The sequence below is a fragment of the Protopterus annectens genome, chromosome 7.part1, assembly GCF_019279795.1.
Source record: "Protopterus annectens isolate FY-2018-M chromosome 7.part1, PAN1.0, whole genome shotgun sequence".
Lineage (NCBI taxonomy): Eukaryota > Metazoa > Chordata > Ceratodontiformes > Protopteridae > Protopterus > Protopterus annectens.
The window spans coordinates 406,672,180-406,688,131 of NC_056740.1; the positions used below are offsets into that span (position 1 = coordinate 406,672,180).

Genomic DNA, 15,952 nt, shown 5'->3' on the forward strand with positions numbered 1-15,952 from the left:
CTGGCAATAATCTCAGGGAAGCTGGACACTGACAAGATACGGCGCAGCCAACTCTTTTGTTGCAAATACATGAGACAGTTCAGATTCTAAACATAAACAATACAGAGATGACAATGAATGTGTAATATTATACTAACTAGATCCTCTTATTCATGCTGAAATCACACAATGCAATAGGAACTTGTGCAATAAGAAATCTTTCACCTGCTGAAAATTATAGATAAGTTAAACTGTAGTAATATGTAGTAGAATAATCTGTCTAATCTGAAATGGTGAATATATATCCACTGTATGTGTTATTGTATTATTGTATGTATGTATATGTCTTCTCAATTTGAGCCTGACACACACAATTTCATGTAGACTGCACTTATGTAGGCTAAATGACAACAAAATTTACTTTGACTCGGACTGCTGACTTGAGTTTCTTATATTTTTTTCTGTACCTAGACACGATCCATTAAAACAGTGACAGTGTTACAAGGATACTGGGAACCAGAGCCTTGGTTTGTAGCCATTTTAACTATTTCTGTAGCTCTGGCCATTGGAACAACTGCCCTGCTGATATGGAAGATCCTTCAGTGGTATGATAAGTAACAAAGTAACAAAATAATGACAAACTGTAAAGTGTGTTTAATAAGATGCATTATTGAACAGGTTTTGAAATACCCACTCATTAGCATTGTTCTCAGACATCAGCTAACTTCAGGCAGAAGAACAAGGAAGTGTTGTATTCAGACTGATACACATAAACATGCCACTCAGCAAGTAACTCATGTTTTACTTTTACAGAAAAGTCAAACGCTGTGAATTGGAGAATCACATGACCAAGATTAGGATGGGAGGGTGTCCCTTTACTTACCCATGTTTGTTTTTATCATGTTATGTTTAATTGCTTTTATTGATCAACTGTACTTTGTCACAGATTTTCCAAGGCTATCAAGTCTTATGAGCATTTACACCTTGCCAGGACCCTCCCTCAGGCTGCACTTCCTTTTTCCAATGGGGACATATCAATCAATCCCATAGTAAAGTTTTGGATACCCATTTAGTCACCCAAGTTTTGTTTAAAGGAAGATAGCGAGTTGCACTTTTTAAAATGTGTGAGGACTTTATCCCAAAGGTTTGGGGTGCATTGAGTTATAAACAGGTCCCTCCACATTGCTTTATTTATCTGATGGTGAAAATGTAAGTCACTGGTTCTAGTATTGGTGGAGCCATTGGATTTGAAGAGATACAGAAGGTCCAAGACAACCAGGTCTGGAATGGTGTAGTAAGGAAGACAGAAGTTTTCCCTCAAAAGTCTATAAGACACTGAATAAGGGGACAGCTTGTCACTGATGTTTTGTTCACTGTAGTGTGGCATTGTTGAGTTTTATTAAGGGGACAGCTTGTCACTGATGTTTTTGTTCACTGTAGTGTGGCATTGTTGAGTTTTATTAAGGGGACAGCTTGTCACTGATATTTTGTTCACTGTAGTGTGGCATTGTTGAGGTTTTATTAAGGGGACAGTTTGTCACTGATGTTTTTGTTCACTGTAGTGTGGCATTGTTGAGTTTTATTAAGGGGACAGCTTGTCACTGATGTCTTGTTCACTGTAGTGTGGCATTGTTCAGTGTTATTAAGGGGACAGCTTGTCACTGATGTTTTTGTTCACTGTAGTGTGGCATTGTTGAGTTTTATTAAGGGGACAGCTTGTCACTGATGTTTTGTTCACTGTAGTGTGGCATTGTTGAGTTTTATTAAGGGGACAGCTTGTCACTGATGTTTTGTTCATTGTAGTGTGGCATTGTTGAGTGTTATTAAAGGGACAGCTTGTCACTGATGTTTTGTTCACTGTAGTGTGGCATTGTTGAGTTTTATTAAGGGGACAGCTTGTCACTGATGTTTTTGTTCACTGTAGTGTGGCGTTGTTGAGAGTTATTAAGGGGACAGCTTGTCACTGATGTTTTGTTCACTGTAATGTGGCATTGTTGAGAGTTATTAAGGGGACAGCTTGTCACTGATATTTTGTTCACTGTAGTGTGGCATTGTTGAGTTTTATTAAGGGGGCAGCTTGTCACTGATGTTTTGTTCATTGTAGTGTGGCATTGTTGAGTGTTATTAAGGGGACAGCTTGTCACTGATGTTTTGTTCACTGTAGTGTGGCATTGTTGAGTTTTATTAAGGGGACAGCTTGTCACTGATGTTTTGTTCACTGTAGTGTGGCATTGTTGAGTTTTATTAAGGGGACAGCTTGTCACTCATGTTTTGTTCACTGTAGTGTGGCATTGTTGAGTTTTATTAAGGGGACAGCTTGTCACTGATGTTTTGTTCAATGTAGTGTGGCATTGTTGAGTTTTATTAAGGGGACAGCTTGTCACTGATGTTTTGTTCACTGTAGTGTGGCATTGCTGAATTTTATTAAGGTGACAGCTTGTCAATGGTGTTTTGTTCACTGTAGTGTGGCATTGTTGAGTTTTATTAAGGGGACAGCTTGTCACTGATGTTTTGTTCACTGTAGTGTGGCATTGTTGAGTTTTATTAAGGGGACAGCTTGTCACTGATGTTTTGTTCACTGTAGTGTGGCATTGTTGAGTTTTATTAAGGGGACAGCTTGTCATTGATGTTTTGTTCAATGTAGTGTGGCATTGTTGAGTTTTATTAAGAGGACAGCTTGCCACTGATGTTTTGTTCACTGTAGTGTGGCATTGTTGAGTTTTATTAAGGGGACAGCTTGTCACTGATGTTTTGTTCACTGTAGTGTGGCATTGTTGAGTTTTATTAAGGGGACAGCTTGTCACTGATGTTTTGTTCACTGTAGTGTGGCATTGTTCAGTGTTATTAAGGGGACAGCTTGTCACTGATGTTTTGTTCACTGTAGTGTGGCATTGTTGAGTTTTATTAAGGGGACAGCTTGTCACTGATGTTTTGTTCACTGTAGTGTGGCATTGTTGAGTTTTATTAAGAGGACCACTTGTCACTGATGTTTTGTTCACTGTAGTGTGGCATTGTTGAGTTTTATTAAGGGGACCGCTTGTCACCGATGTTTTTGTTCACTGTAGTGTGGCGTTGTTGAGAGTTATTAAGGGAACAGCTTGTCACTGATGTTTTGTTCACTGTAATGTGGCATTGTTGAGAGTTATTAAGGGGACAGCTTGTCACTGATATTTTGTTCACTGTAGTGTGGCATTGTTGAGTTTTATTAAGAGGACCACTTGTCACTGATGTTTTGTTCACTGTAGTGTGGCATTGTTGAGTTTTATTAAGGGGACAGCTTGTCACTGATGTTTTGTTCACTGTAGTGTGGCATTGTTGAGTTTTATTAAGGGGACAGCTTGTCACTGATGTTTTGTTCATTGTAGTGTGGCATTGTTGAGTGTTATTAAGGGGACAGCTTGTCACTGATGTTTTGTTCACCGTAGTGTGGCATTATTGAGTTTTATTAAGGGAACAGCTTGTCACTGATGTTTTGTTCACTGTAGTGTGGCATTGTTGAGTTTTATTAAGGGGACAGCTTGTCACTGATGTTTTGTTCACTGTAGTGTGGCATTGTTGAGTTTTATTAAGGGGACAGCTTGTCACTGATGTTTTGTTCAATGCAGTGTGGCATTGTTGAGTTTTATTAAGGGGACAGCTTGCCACTGATGTTTTGTTCACTGTAGTGTGGCATTGCTGAATTTTATTAAGGTGACAGTTTGTCAATGATGTTTTGTTCACTGTAGTGTGGCATTGTTGAGTTTTATTAAGGGGACAGCTTGTCACTGATGTTTTGTTTACTGTAGTGTGGCATTGTTGAGTTTTATTAAGGGGACAGCTTGTCACTGATGTTTTGTTCACTGTAGTGTGGCATTGTTGAGTTTTATTAAGGGGACAGCTTGTCACTGATGTTTTGTTCGATGTAGTGTGGCATTGTTGAGTTTTATTAAGGGGACAGCTTGCCACTGATGTTTTGTTCACTGTAGTGTGGCATTGTTGAGTTTTATTAATGGGACGACTTGTCACTGATGTTTTGTTCACTGTAGTGTGGCATTGTTGAGTTTTATTAAGGGGACAGCTTGTCACTGATGTTTTGTTCACTGTAGTGTGGCATTGTTGAGTTTTATTATGGGGACAGCTTGTCACTGATGTTTTGTTCACTGTAGTGTGGCATTGTTGAGTTTTATTAAGGGGACAGCTTGTCACTGATGTTTTGTTCACTGTAGTGTGGCATTGTTGAGTTTTATTAAGGGGACAGATTGTCACTGATGTTTTGTTCACTGTAGTGTGGCATTGTTCATTGTTATTAAGGGGACAGCTTGTCACTGATGTTTTGTTCACTGTAGTGTGGCATTGTTGAGTGTTATTAAGGGGGCAGCTTGTCACTGATATTTTGTTCACTGTAGTGTGGCATTGTTGAGTTTTATTAAGGGGACAGCTTGTCACTGATGTTTTGTTCATTGTAGTGTGGCATTTTTGAGTGTTATTAAGGGGACAGCTTGTCACTGATGTTTTGTTCACTCTAGTGTGGCATTGTTTCATTTTATTAAGGGGACAGCTTGTCACTGATGTTTTGTTCACTGTAGTGTGGCATTGTTGTATTTTATTAAGGGGACAGCTTGTCACTGATGTTTTATTCACTGTAGTGTGGCATTGTTGAGTTTTATTAAGGGGGCAGCTTGTCACTGATGTTTTGTTCACTGTAGTGTGGCATTGTTGAGTTTTATTAAGGGGCCAGCTGGTCACTGATGTTTTGTTTACTGTAGTGTGGCATTGATGAGTTTTATTAAGGGGCCAGCTTGTCACTGATGTTTTGTTCACTGTAGTGTGGCATTGTTGAGTTTTATGAAGGGGCCAGCTTGTCATTGATGTTTTGTTCACTGTAGTGTGGCAATGTTGAGTGTTATTAAGGGGACAGCTTGTCACTGATGTTTTGTTCACTGTAGTGTGGCATTGTTGAGTTTTATTAAGGGGACAGCTTGTCACTGATGTTTTGTTCACTGTAGTGTGGCATTGTTGAGTTTTATTAAGGGGACAGCTTGTCACTGATGTTTTGTTCACTGTAGTGTGGCATTGTTGAGTTTTATTTAGGGGACAGCTTGTCACTGATGTTTTGTTCACTGTAGTGTGGCATTGTTGAGTTTTATTAAGGGGACAGCTTGTCACTGATGTTTTGTTCACTGTAGTGTGGCATTGTTGGGTGTTTTTCCTGACATTTTCTTTGTTTCATGTTACATTTTTAGTTTATGATGAAGTTGCTATTTTTTGTGATTTGATATTCTGATTTTATGTTGCATTTTGATTGAACTTACATTCCTTTTTCGGATTGCTTACTATAGTTTCATGTTAGTTCAATGAATCAAAAATTATTTTATGTATTTGTAATGGTTTTCATCTTTGTTCAGTTTATTCTATGTTTAGGGTTTTGGGGGAAATATAAATGGATCGCTTTGTGGGTAACATAGCTGGGTGTTATTTTTTGTACTATTTGCACTTACTGTATGTTAGCATATTTAAGATAACAAGCGTTAGGAGTACCACATGGGGATGTGAAGGGTGGTCCTTATTTTACTGTTTATTTAGAATGCAGCCATTTTTAGCATGTAATTTTTTTTGATGGCTTTTCATATGGCAGATGTTGGAACAGAAGCAAAGCAGGACAGATGTGGGCAGCACTGAAGAAGGAGTGCAAAATTAATCTGACAAGGCATAAAATGGACAAGACAATAGGGTCATATGGATACACCCTACACAACGTGGGAATGTGTGAAATTGATAAAGATACTTTTGGTACATGTAAAATGTTTGAACATATATGCCAAAACTAACTTCATGGACACTGAACTTTCATAGGTTCATTCATATATACTGGATTGACAAGCACCAGGCCCCTTATAAGCCTAGATGTGCAACCCAGGCCAATCTTCTTTTTGTGCATCATGGGCATTTATTAGGAGTGGTATGTTAATTGGAAGTTTCTAACGGTTATGTTGGGGGGGGTATGTTAGGTTAGGCATAGTTACTATTTGTCTTTGTGTGTCAGAGGCAGGGGCCAGACCCAAAGGAATTTCAGATTTCCATCCATTGGCCAAGGTTACACTTAAATAGGGTTAGGGATAGACTCTGCTTCACATGGATGTGCAGCCTATTACAGAGCAAGGGCATCCTCTGAGACACATCTCTCTTTTGCATACATGTCCTATTTATGTTGCAGGCAAAATTTAAGTCCTTGGATCTACTGGTTCTGATATTGTTCATTTTGCAGATATGGAAAAGATCCATCAGAGCTGGATCCGAGAATGCCTTAAATGTCAGGGATAGATTGCCTCTCAGTAACCTGTAGGAGACTGAGTATAGAGATAGGGTTTTAAAGCAATCTATATAGGACAAAGTGTTTATACCCTGGATTCTTCTGGTAAGGAACCTTTTTGGGCATTCTAATTGTTGCATACGGCTGTAAAGGTACATGCCAAAAGGGGGATTATATTAAATTATGGGTCTGACAGGGGCAGAGTAAAAGGGCATTATGATTTCCTTGGACCTGGACGCCATGCTCCATGCTGTTGCTTATAGGTTGAGTGACATAGAATGATTTTCTAACTACCTTGGGCACATGTTGGTCAAAGACAGATTACTGTCTACATGTGATCCCAGATCCCTGACTACTGGGTCAGATCTTAGGGATGTTTTATCAATGGAGTAATTAGCCTGTGTGGTCATTTTGCCAAAAGGCACTGTAATGCATTTCTTGCCATTGAGTTTTAATCTGTTACTTTGGCACCAGACAGTTTCCTGTGTTAGATCCTCTTGTAAGATGTTGTTGTCATGGGAGGGATCTATTATGATAGCTCTGAATTTTCTGGTCTGCCAAAGGCCCATTGACATTAGCCTTTACCTCTGAGAATTCAATTCCAAATAGGAGCAGTCCTAGCACAGAGCTTGAAGTACCGCACTGATGAACAGTCACTTAGTAGAAGTGGTCTCACCAATCTTGAATTCCTAAGTCCTGTGTGTGAGCCAGCTCACAATCCAACGAGTTATGTAGGGGTTTATGCCCAGTTCCATGAGTTTGTTAACTACACCCAAGTGGAGTATTGTATCATATGCCTTAGCTAAGTCCACTTAGGTGGCATGCAATATTTTCCCCTTATCAGTTGCGTTCGTAACCTTCTGATAGAAGTTCACCAGGTTTAATAGGCATGACCTTCCCTTAACAAAGCCAAACTGAGTTGGGTCCAGCATCTAAAGCTTGCCTATGTCTTTGTTGATCATTTACTTGACAATTCATTCCATGGCTTTGCATATTTGACTAGTCAGACTAATGGGTCTGTAGTTTCCCATGTCAGTTTGTAGTCCACCCTTGTGAAGTTGAATAACTGTTGTGGTCCTCTATTCTTGTGATACAAAGCCTGTTTTGAGACTATTGTTGAAAAGTGACTCAAGTGGTCCTGATAGGTCATGTTTCAAGCTATTTAGGAGGCATCCCAGGATATTGTCAGGGCCCACTGAGGCTTTGTTTTTAGTTTTAGTGAGGGCCACCAGAACCTGCTCCTAGCTAATACACCAATACTTGGGGTGGTTAAACTGTAGGTATTTCATGGGGAGGCAGGGGGAGAGGTGTATGGGGTGGTGAAGCTTGAGTTAAATTTGTCAGCCGGCAGATTCGCTATGTTGCTCTACTCAGTGAATGTGGTGCCACTGACCACCACTTCGGCACAATAATGTCTGCTACATTTGAGGTTATGGACTTAGCTGAGAAGGCCTCATGAGTGTGTTTAGCCTGGTAGGTTATCTTGACCATGTAATTAGTCTTCTTTGTTTCCTGTTTAGTTTAATTACAGAGTTCTTATCATTATAGATTCATAGGCTGTTACTATGCTAAAGACAAGGATGCGGCAGCCTTTCTAAGCCTAACCAAGTTTTCTTGAAACAATAATGACATCCTGTAATCAAATAGAACATTGAGGGGCCAGGCATTTATAAGCTACCTTTGTCCATAATGGACATGAGTGCAAGGCCCTGTGTGAATGTCCTATTTCCAATTGACTGGTCTAGGTTGCGCTTAAATTGCATGATAGACAAAGTCAGCTAAACATGGATGGGAAGCCTGTTCCATAGGATGGGCAGTCTCTGGGACACATATCTCTCACTCCAGTATGTTTTGTTTAAGTCACAGACAATATTCAGGTCCCTAGACTTTGTATTTCTTGTACTGTTTAACTTATAAATATGCAGGAAATTCATAAGTGTGGGGTTTGCAGATGCCTTTAAAGCCAGGCATAGATCACCCCTCAGCAATCTATAGGAGACTGAGTAGAGGGAAAGGGTTTTAAGGTGCTCTGCATAAGGCAGGTTTGTTACACCTCATATTCTTTTTTTGTAAGGAACCCATGCGGTCATTCTATTTCCTGCATATGCTTGGTCAGGTACATACCAAAGGGAGCATTGTACTCTATGACTGGTCTGATAAGGGAAGAGTATAGTGGGATAATGACTTTTGGACCTAGATGTCATGCCTTTACTTATATCTGCACAACATAAAAGAATGTCCTAACCACTTGTTGGCCAAAGGTAAGGCTACTGTCTTTGTGGGTACCCTGCTCCCCGACCAGTGGGTTAACTCTTAGGGGAATATTATCAACATGGTAATTACTCAAGATGGTTGACTTCCCAAGGGGTACAGTTATGCATTTCTTAGCATTGAGTTTAAGACCATGGCTTTGGCACCATTTGTTAGTCAGAGGTAAGCCTTCTTGAAGACTGCTAGTGTCTGCAGGGAAGTCAATGATAACCCCCAACTTGCAATCATCTGCAAACGTAGTCAGCCATAAGCCTTTAGCATTTGCTTCTATTTTAGAAAAATAGATACCAAAAAGGAGTGGGCCTAGTGCTGAGCCCTGGGGGGACTAGTGACTGACTTCCACCAAGAGGAGGTGGCCTTACTTATTTTTGACTTCCTGGGTCCTATCAGTGAGCCTGCTGTCTATCCAGTAGGCAATAAAAGGGTTTATACCTAAATTAGTGAGCTTGTCAATAATGCCTGAGGGAGTATTGTATCATAAGTCTTCGCCAGGTCGAAATAAGCGGTGTGCACAGTCTTCCCTCATCCATTGCTTTGCTGACCATCTGAAGGAAGTCCACAATATGTAATAGACATGACCTTCCTTTAACAAATCCAAACTGTGATGGGTCCAGTGTTTGCAAGTTACCTATGTCCTCATTTATCATGTCCATAATGATTCTTTCCTTGGCCTTACATATGAAGCTGGTGAAACTTATGGATCTGTAATTACCTGGATAAGTAGTTGAACCTCCTTTGTGCAGGGAAATGACTGCAGACATCTTCTGTTCCTTGGACAAAAACCTGACTGTAAGCTCCATTTGAAAAGTGATTTAATCGGACCAGAGAGATCGTGTTTCATGCTATTTATTAAGTATCTTGGAATGTTATTGGGGCCCATCATATCAGTGCTTTTGGCCTTGGAAAGTACATTCATGACCTGTTCCCTAATAATGGTTGGAGATATTGTAGTATGTGGTATTTAGGTTCATAGGTTCATAGGTAGGTACTAGGCTATCGACCCAAGGGCCTATGTAAGCCTAGCCAACAAGGTTCCCTGGCTTATGCCACCCAAGAAAGTTATTTTCCTGTGCCACTGTCAAGCAGAGACACAGAAGTGATCCCCGGGGTGTATTTCCTATTTCCCATCCACTCATCAAGATGTTTCTTGAAGAGTGCTAATAAAGAACTTTGCTTGACATAGATGGGTAGCTTGTTCCAGAGTATGGGAAGTCTCTGGGACAGGAATCTATCCCTCCAGCATGTCCTGTTTATTGTGGTGACAAGGTTTAGGTCCCTAGAGCGTGTAGCTCAGAGGGATTTCCTTTAGAATATTGGGGGTGTGGGGGGGGGTTGAGCTGGGCACGTCAGCCAAAAGGTTGGCAATGGCCTCCAGTTCAGTGTGGGCTATGCTGTTTACAATAAGTTCTAAGTATTGGTGTGCATTTCCCCTGAGGTTACGAACATAGCTGTGGAAAGCTTTGTGGTTGTCCTTTGCCTGAGAAGCTATTTTTTTTCCTTCAAAGTTAGCCTTTGAAATAGCTATTTTTTGTCTTCAAATTTAGCCTTTGAAGTATTAATTACTCCTCTTAGCTGCCTGTTTAGATTGGTCAGGGGGATTTTAGTGTGTGAGGTTTTGTTCCTCCTAAGCTTGGCCAAGATTTTTTTCTTTTGTTGTATAACAGACTGATATCATGATTCTACCAGGGTAGTTTGTCTTGGGTTTGTCCTATTCTTAATACAAGTGGGAACACTCTAAAGTTATCAATATGGCTGTACAGAGATTTTGGAAATAGATCAGCATATGCAATGTTGTATACTGGGTTTGGGGGTACTTGGAATTTAGCCATGGTGTCACTTAGTATAGAGAGGTTAGTCTTCAAGTAGTTCCTAAAGTTTTTGGTTTCACTGGGTCCCTGGATTTCATTATTATTTCAAGTAATATTGCCTTATGGTCAGATCTGATGAACAAAGACATTATCTTGGGAAGGAATTTCTCTCTGAATTTAGCCATGACTTTTTTCCTTTTGCTATATACCCTACTAGGATAAAGATGCCACCAGTGTTTTGTTATACAGTTTGTTTTGGGCTTACTTCTAGTAGGAACAATAGCCTCTATACAGCCATTTGCATGGTTGTACTGGGTCTCTGTGAACAATGCCACATAGGTTTTGTGAACTCAGGGTTAGAGGGGTATTGAATTTTGACTGACTACTGCCTAATAGGATGTAGTTTACTTTGGAATAGTTTCCAACTGTTTCAGGGTTGCTGAGGTTATGGAGATTTTTTATTTTGAAGGAGACAGCTTTGTGGTCTGACCTCATCAGTGAGGATATGTCACTGGGGGATGTGCAGTGATTTCCCATATTGGTGAGTATCAGGTCTAGTATATTTGAACCTGTTGAGGGTGCGTGCACTTTCTGGTCAATGATACTTGTGCTAATAAAGTCCAGGAATCATTGTGCCTGTGAGTTTGAGGCAATGTACACCCAGTCTATGGAAGTGTATTTAAAGTTTCCCATGAATAGGGTATTTGGTTTAATGGTGAGTGTCTCCAAGAGGTGCAGGTATGAGCTATTGTATTTTTGGGATATAGAGGGTGACCTACTGCTTGCTATAATATGGTATGGGACTTTGTGGTGATTTGCATGTAGATAAACTCCAGGGCATTATCCTGTTTAACCCACATAGAGGTATACTTGTTAATGTAGATCGGGGCTCCTCCACCTTTTGTCCCTGTCTCTGCAGCTGATGAACTAAATGTGTGGAAGGCACTGAAGCCTTGCACTGCTGAAGTACTTTTTCAGATTTAAACCATTTATTGGTAATGATACAGATGTCTATATTCCCCAGATAAAGGACAGCTTGTAGTGTGTTGAGTTCCTTGTTTAGGCTCCTAACATTGAGCAGTAACACCTTTAGGTTTATTTGGGCTGTATTTGCTATATGTGTAGGATTGTCAATTTGACATTGCCTAAAAATGGTGGTATATAAAGTTTTAGCCAACATTCGGAAGGCTATGGGGGACAGCTGCAGACCATCCTATTCAAAGGAATGTGGTTGTTAACCATGTCCTTCCACGCTGACAGATATTGAATCTCCCTGGAAAGACACCAGAAACTAAGTCAGTTATTGAAGTCAATCATCTTTTGTTCATACTGTGACATTATTTTTCGTGAGGGTAGCATGCTGCTCAATGCAAGGCACATCTCTGTCTGAGACACATATTCAGAGAGATCAGTAATATTTTCCTTCATTTTGTCAGGTAAGGTATGTCTAAGGACAATAACACCGACATGCACTATGACAGAATCAGAGTGGTACCTGTGGTATAGTGACTTGTAAGCTGTTTAAAGTACACTGCTATATTCGTACCTTTAAAGTTTATGTGTGGTAGCATTTCACTCTGAACACTCCTTTACTATGCTTTTAAATTAGGAGGACAGGGATTATTTATCTAGCAGCAGTAGGTGTTTACCTGGTCTATCAAAGCTGAAAATACATAAAAGGGCTCCAAATATTTTTTTGCACTTCTCTTATATACTGTGACTATACTTCAGCAGTTTAAAAAAAAATCTACTGTCATTTCTTGCTTTAAGTTGTTCGTTGCATTGCATTACATTGCATCTGTTAGATGTAGTGCTGTTGTAGGTAGTTTGTGTGTTTGTGTTGCACTTGGGCTCCAAACCAGCTATAACAGAGAATCGATTATCCAAACTAATTGGGACCTAGGGTAGTTTGGATAATCAAACATACATTGAATCAGATGAAAAACTTCTAAATTCTTGTTTGTTCTGCATGTAGGGAATATACTTTTCAATCATTCAGTGACTTCAGTAGACAATAAAGAATACTTTTAACACTACAAGCTCAAAAAACATGTACACGTGAATACTTATAACATTTACATGATCAGAATTAGATTTTTCCTACCTAAAAACTTTGGAAGGCTGTGCTTGGGTAATTGATGTTTCAGTTAATCAATGTTCGGATAATTGACTGTCTACTGTATTCTAAATTAAGAAGGTGTTTTTCTACACCCTTGTGGCAGAAGTGTGCTGATCTAACCTGTCTGAGTTAGGGATTGCTGGTGGAAGGCTTATTGTGTGCTTAACTGATTGGTAGTTAGCTTAAAACTTGTTTCTCTTTGCTCGTATTTAACCCTTGCGTTTGTGTGGTGCCACTCTTCATTTAGTAGCAGTTAACAGTGCCCTGTATAGATGCAAAAGCCTAGAAGCTCAGTTTTTCCCTCAACACTTGTCAGTGAAACCCGTATAAGCTTTTCTGCTGCTCTAGGAACAACTCAGTAGCGCACTGAGCAGCGTTGCCTTATTGATGAACCTTAGCCTACACAAAGTATAGGCCCCTCTTGCATTTTCAGAGCTACCATCTCAGTCCTGTTAAATTAACCCATTCTCTTCCCTAATAAAGCATACAGTAAGAGCCTGTTATCATGGACAGATAGTTCTCCATCACCTCTCTGGTCAGCCTGATAGACATGGGCATCCTGAGGCAATGTATCAATTGTCTCATGTATACTGACAACCACTTACTCCTGTAAACAAGCGAATACTTTATGTCAGAGATGTAGTTACACTATGAAATTGGAGGCAAGACTCTCACATAAGGACAAATCAAACACTAAACAGGTTGTCAGCACACATACACTTCCCACACTAAACATGACACATAAACTCACTCATGTGGAGGTACTCACTAGTAACTTACCAAAAGATCAAAGGCCTCCCAAATGGAAACTACTTACACACATAACAATGCAAAAAAGAAAAAAACAACAACAAAACATAATAACACACACACACACACACACACACACACACACACACACACACACACACACACACACACACACACACACACACACCAGTGTCTGAACAAATAAGTCCATAAGGTATACCACCACAAAACTTAATGTATTGGTCATAGGCGACTCCACTGTGAGACACACACATGTTCCCCTTACCAGGCTGAATAAGGAACAGATTACGGCTAGATGACTGTCAGGTGCCAGAATCCATCAAGTCACTCAAGCACTCAACCACAAGTATTGGTAGGACTCCATCATAGCCCATGTGGGGGTGAATGACTTGAGATGTACCTCACTGGACTATATGAAGAGAGACATAACTGAGCTTTCAGATTGTGTCACAGGCAAGTATGAGCCTAACCTTAAGCAACATTCTACCTTCTCCAAGGATGATGTCACAATACAAACAAATAATGATTGACTTTAACAATTGGCTTAGCTTCTGGTGTCAGTCCAAGGAGATCCAATATCTGTCAGTCTAGGATGACATGATCAACAGTCCATGCTGTTTTGCCAGAGATGGTCTGCACCTGTCTCCTCTAGGCTTTGGGATACTGGCAAAGACATTAGCCACCCCTTTTATGCCTTTTTTAGGCAGTGTCAAAATACCTACCTTCCCAACATAACAAAATCCTCCTAGATAAACTCAAGGTACTGCTGCTTAATGCTAGGAGTCTAAACAAGAAACTGCAGTCCCTGGAAGCACTCCTGACTTTGGAAGATGCTGACATCTATGCAGTCACCAAGACATGGTTCAAAGGCACAGAAATCACCCCAATCATGCAGGGCTACAATGCCTTTCATAGATTCAAACCACAAACTGAGTGAGAAAGAATCAAAGGAGGGGGTGTATCCCCCTTCATTAATGACAAGTACACCTCTTCATTAATGACAAGTACACCTCAAGACTGGTCAAACAATACTATTCTCTTGAGCTACTCCATGTCCAGTTAACTATAGGCAAGCCCCCTACCACATCATAGCTAGCTACAGGTCCTCCACCATGAAACAGGAAAACCATACCACATCACTGGACATACTGGAGTCACTTGCCATACAGCCCAACACATTACTCATGGGTAAATTTAATTATCCTATCATCAACTGAGAAACATACATGACCATAAACATGCTGTCTCAGAGGTTCTTGGACTTTTTCAGTGCAAATGCTCTCTGGAACAGCTAGTCAGCACACCCACAAGTGGCTCAAATGTCCTGAACATAGTACTCACGAACATGGGAAAGCATTGCCCCCCCATGTGATGTCCTCCATGGTAAAATCTGACCATAAATCAGTCTCGTTTGATGTAATTATAAGACCAGATACCCCATCAAGCTCAAAAATGCTTAGCAATTTTTCAAAGACAAACTACCACCTACTAAATAATGGTATAAGAAATTTCAAAGCCCCCACAAACACAAGTAAGACAGACTCCGATGCAGAGGTGTACACCAATGCCCTGTATAACCACTTAAGCAGTTGTGTAGAATTGGCTGTATCTGAATGGATTAAAAACAGATCTTGATGAAAAAACAAGCCACCCTGGTGGAATCCTAGTATAAACAGGCTATACAACAACAGAAAGAAACTAATATCAAACAGCAAGAGGGAACTGGCACAGCAGAGAATGAATTCCTTCTCTAGCTTAAAGAAAACAAATTCCTCCAAAGCTAATTATGAAGCAAAAATAGCCTCTCTAACTAAAGATAATCACATGATATTCTTTAAGTATGCCCAAAATCTAAACTGGAATACACAGCTATGTGCTGAATTGGTTGTGGAAGGCACCAGCCATACTGAACTGGAGGTAATAGACAACCTGCTAGCTGACATATTTGGAGCAAACGTCACCCCCCGTCCCCTCCAGTCATCCTGCAAAGTATACCTGTCACCATTCCTCAGCCTATCTTGGTGCACTCCACTGCCAAAAACACAGCATCAGTGGGACCAGACAACATCCCAGGTTGCCTTTCAAACAACTTAAAACATGACCTAGCAGACCCACTTGGATTCCTGTTTAACCAGAGCCTGTGAACTGGCTATGTTCCGGTGGAATTGAGGACAGCAACAGTAATCCCTCTGCACAAAGGGGGACCATCAACCGACTTTGGAATTATAGGCCGTTAAACTTGACTAGCCTCATCTGCAAAGCCATGGAAAGAATCATTGTGGACCTTATTAACAAAAACATAGGTAATCTCCAAACTCTGGACCCAACCCAGTTAGGATTCATTAAAGGTGGATTAGATCATGCCTATTAAACATGGTTGACTTCTTTGAGAAAGTCTCCAAGGCCCTTGACGAGGGAAAGACAGAGCATACCACCTATCCTGACATAGCCAAGGCATTTGACACAATTTCCCACTCAGGTATTATAGGGAAACTCTCACAATTGGGAATAAGCCCCTACTTTACCAGATGGGTAGCCAATTGGCTCACTGACAGGACACATACTGTCAAAGTGGGTGACTTCACCTCCAGCAAAAGACCAGTCACCAGTGACATACCACAGGGTTCTGTGCTGTGCCCCTTACTGTTCAGAATTTATTTCTTAGAACTCCAAGCAAACTTGGACGGCCTGTGGCCAAATTCACTGATGACTGCA

At 40.4% G+C, this 15,952-nt stretch overlaps 1 protein-coding gene across 1 annotated transcript in view; it reads left to right on the plus strand.

Annotated features, from left to right (window-relative positions):
- Positions 1–15,952, plus strand: part of CDHR4 (cadherin related family member 4) — a 764,521-nt gene that overhangs the window by 672,021 nt on the left and 76,548 nt on the right. The window contains exon 16 of the mRNA XM_044078501.1: positions 451–584. Coding sequence (XP_043934436.1) covers positions 451–584 — 134 coding nt within the window. The remainder of the gene's footprint in view (positions 1–450; positions 585–15,952) is intronic.